The following is a 4,163-nucleotide window of genomic DNA, read 5'->3' as shown; positions in this document are numbered from 1 at the left end:
CCTAGACTACAGTACCGTAAAATTTGATATATAAATTAATAACTTCTGAAACAACATTGGAAGTGAAACCATTTTTTTGTTTCGGATATAGAATCGCGTATATTTGTTTTTTCAAGCAAGTATACTGCTTAGTAACTATAATTCAGAACAGGATGCTTTGCATTAACATTAGACATAACTAGTTCTTCTTCTTTTATATGTTATGGTCCCATCGAAGTAATCGATGATTTCGCCAATGTCAAGTTGAGGAACACACGCGTCTGGTTGATGATTTCATCACCTGAGTCAACCGTGACTTGACGCGACGTTTGTTTTTTAAAACATATATCACGGTCCAAAAACAATAGTTTCATTTCCAATAAGAGTAAGTAGCTATATTTTTTACTTGTAACTTCGGATATCATCGTAGAAGTTTGGGTGTTGAACCTCCTTTGACATGCAAGTTTGTTTACGATATTTTTATATATAGCTTCAACTACACGTAATATTCGACGCATTCGCGTATATCCTCATACATAGATAAAATCGTTCTTTCGGCTAGGCCAACACAGATTGTTCTTAATGCTTATGCAATTCGTATACTCACCTGGAATAATCAGCTTTTCCATAAACAATAGGGACCACATCATTCTGCAAGGCTCTTACCACCTTTTCCGTAACATAATCCACTGCTAAAGAGTTTTCGAAAGCCAAATAAAATAAATAATCTCTTCTTAGAATCTCATCACAAGAAACATCATTTTTTCGACAATATAGATCACCACAAGCGCCGTAAATATCAATCGTCAATCCATACGACGATAAAGCTTTCTGTAGCCGATTGACTGCTGTCTCTCTACCACCTAGAGTAGAACATTTGGATGCAAACCAAGCTACAGTCTTTCTTTTCATCTGCATTCTCGTGTAAAACTTTTCGTTTAATGATACATTTTGTGAGTCAAGCGATACCCATTCCATTTTCATTTTTGGTCCTACGATTTCGCCACTCATATTTCTAATGACCATGTACGTCATGGGTATATCCGAATCCAGCCTATAGGTCGCAGTCCAGTTAAAGAAATTGTTGAAAACTGGATCACATACAGGGTAATTGTCAGCGGATTCCGTCATCATGTAGATGTACATCTGATTTGGAGATCTTACTTTTGGCAAATCAAAAGAATCCAAATTTCGTCCATTGAAGAGTATAGCATCAAATTTGGTCATTTTAGAATTGAATAATTTCCTATTGCTGGTTACAAAGCAGTTAACATGTGAACAATTGTTCTTAATGAAAGCTGTCTGCCCTTTACCATAATAGTAAAACGGAGCAAAGTCTGCTCTAGTCCAAAAAAGTATATACTTAAGATTTTTCGATCCTTTGGCTATTACTTGGTATGCTTTTGTCGTCTCATTATTATAATTATGTCCAGAAAAATGCACCCAAGCAATGAAAACCGAACTAAAGCAAAATAAAATCACTAAAATTTTCAAGCTTCGTTCCAAGGCACTAATAAACTTAAAGGGTTTAGAATTCATGATTGCATTAAGGTTGTTGATTTTGGCATTGCTCTCGTGCCCACTGTGTTCTACCAGCTGCACCACGATTTGTTAAAAGCAATAGGGGCATAGAGTTGGCTGCTTACTGAGCCAAAGAAAATTATAATTGTCAATTACTTTAGTGAATGCCTAGCCCCTTAGTCCATTATCTTCAGGGTCACGAAATTCTTTCAATGGAATTGTTTTCATTAATATATTTCATTTATAAATTATGTATTTCAAAGTGGCATTTCACTGCGACGAAGTGTCATTAAATTAGAACTGTTATAGGTTGACCACTATCTGTGTAGCAGGCAATTTATAAGTGTTCGGTACGGTTTTAAGTTCCGTAACCTTATTGCATGCTTATCTATGTTGATATATACAGTATACACAAAATTGAGTGTCCTTTACAACAGTTTCTTTCTAATTTTTCTGGCTTCTATTTCTGTGCTACTTATTTTAACATTTATTCGTTTCGTGAAATATTCAAGAAATGTGGCTATCAAATTAGATATTTTGATTATTTTCAGCAAAGTTAGCTTAAACGTCGCATTATATTCCTTATAATATGTAATAAGTCTTTCTTATAATTCATTCATTTCATGAACTGGTTCAATTAGGTATTTTCAGGGATATTAGTGTAATAAATAAGTCACATTATATTCTTCGATGTGTACATTTTTATGTCTTTCTTATAATTATTAATTTAATTAAATATCTAAGTAAAGTGGTATCGAGAGTACGATACTTTCAGTGGAATTGGTAATAAGTCGCAGTACATCTTTTCATTGATAGCTTTATAATATACGAGTCTTTCTTAAAATTCATTCGCTTCATGAAATATCCCAGATCGAGGACCCGTCAAATCATAAATTTTTGGTGAATTTTTTATGAAAAGTAAGATAATATCCTTTGATTGGCAGATTCATTCGGCATTTATATTCATAATAGTTAAAATTGAAGTTGTTACGCCATATCGGTACATCAGGGTATTTTGTTATGAATTCTTCATGAAGACCGAAGATTTACAACTCAGAAGTTTCATGTTGTATGGCACCTGCAACACAAAAGTACATGTTCAATATCGCGTCACACTTCTTATAGTATATGACGCCGTTACTTATGTAATAATAATAATTTCTTTTTCAAACACAATTACAAATCTTGCATCAAATAGAGTCAATGAGAAATAAAAGAGCAATTTGTGAGAGACTGGAGGCCGTACTAGATACTAAACCTTATTACAGCCCACAAATATGTATATGTTATAATATTTATTATTACTTTAAAATTTCGATCAGCTTTTAAGAACATGCAAAAAATGTATCTATGTAATTTTATGTATGTGTACAATAATTTTAATTGTTTATTTCTCCTTTTACAAAGAGTTATAAGTAGGTATGTTCTTATGTTCTGAAGTAGGTACTAAGAGCCTATTCCGAGAAGACACGATTGTGTGTTTGTGTGTGTTTTTTTTTATGGTATTTCAACTATTTGTTCAGTACCGTCATAGTTTAACGTTTGTAAGTATGTAAGTATGAATTAATTTACTTTTTTAACTCATATTTTGATTAATTTGTTATATGTGAACTGCCTCCGTGTCCGAACGGTTACCATGCCGGACTGCCATGCAGAGGTCCTGGGTTCGATTCCCAGGCCGGGAGAAATATGTGTATGGCCTACATTTATTTCTCTCGTGAGTTTGGATATAATTTGTGGTTTTCTATGTGTGTGTCCATGGCACCCGCGACACAGGGTTTCCCTAGTGCGGAGCTATGTTTAGTGTGTGCGTTATTATTATTTACTTTTTTAATTTAAAAGAAGACATGAAACATTTTCTGGGACAAGTGTAAGGTTGTTTGTTTACGATACCACGCGACAGGACGAAGAGTTCGTGCGCCTGGTGGTAAGCGATACGCCTGTCCATGACAGCTGCGGTACCACTCAGACCCTGAAATCGTAAAGATCTGAGGGGCACTGCCACTGCGCCCGCCACATTGAGTCGTTTTATTGTATTTTATTTTATTTTATTTATTCATGGTAAACTATAACTATATACAAATATAAGTAAAATAAAAAGTTAATAGTACGTGAATTCAGTTTACACTTTTAGATATTATAAGAATTTTGCAATCACAAATTCAAGAAAATCATCTATGATTTTGTGTGTGTATGTATGTATGTATATATATTACTTTCCTAAGAATTCATCAAAAAATCGCTAAGCCATCTCGCTGTGGCAACTCCAGTGTTGAAGACATCAACATCTACTCTATTGGCCAGGTTATTGATATTGTTGCAAGCTCGCAGCAGAAACGAATTCTTTCTGTAATTGGTTGAAACCACAGGTATATCAAATATTTTGTCAACCCGAAAATTACGCCTGGGAGTCAAAAAGTTATGTTTGTACAGTAGTTCAGGACAATCAATTGTATTCTGAGCTATTTTTAAAATATTCATTCAGTAATTGATTCTACTCTTGATATTACGAGTACCTAATCATTATTGTCAAAAGAGTACTTGTGGTGTTAAATAACTTAACGATTTTCTGTCAATTTGTGTCATTATAACTATTCATGTCGATTAACAACTGGTCGACTTTTTAAAATGTATTGTAATCAATACACAATTTAATAATGAAA

The 4,163-nt window shown here is 33.7% G+C and overlaps 1 protein-coding gene across 1 annotated transcript; it reads right to left on the bottom strand.

The window, feature by feature from the left end:
- Positions 1-582: 582 nt before the first annotated feature.
- LOC113228702 (alpha-(1,3)-fucosyltransferase C-like) lies at positions 583-2,149 on the bottom strand. Its single transcript, XM_026462060.1, has one exon. It carries the CDS (start codon positions 1,516-1,518, stop codon positions 583-585), a length of 936 nt encoding a protein of 311 aa, XP_026317845.1. The 5' UTR covers positions 1,519-2,149.
- Between the last annotated feature and the right edge of the window lie 2,014 nt (positions 2,150-4,163).

Source organism: Hyposmocoma kahamanoa, unplaced genomic scaffold (genome assembly GCF_003589595.1).
Source record: "Hyposmocoma kahamanoa isolate Upper Pololo Valley unplaced genomic scaffold, ASM358959v1 237, whole genome shotgun sequence".
NCBI classification, from domain to species: Eukaryota; Metazoa; Arthropoda; class Insecta; order Lepidoptera; family Cosmopterigidae; genus Hyposmocoma; species Hyposmocoma kahamanoa.
Note: the sequence above shows the minus strand (reverse complement) of the source record. Positions and strands in the feature narration are given on the sequence as shown.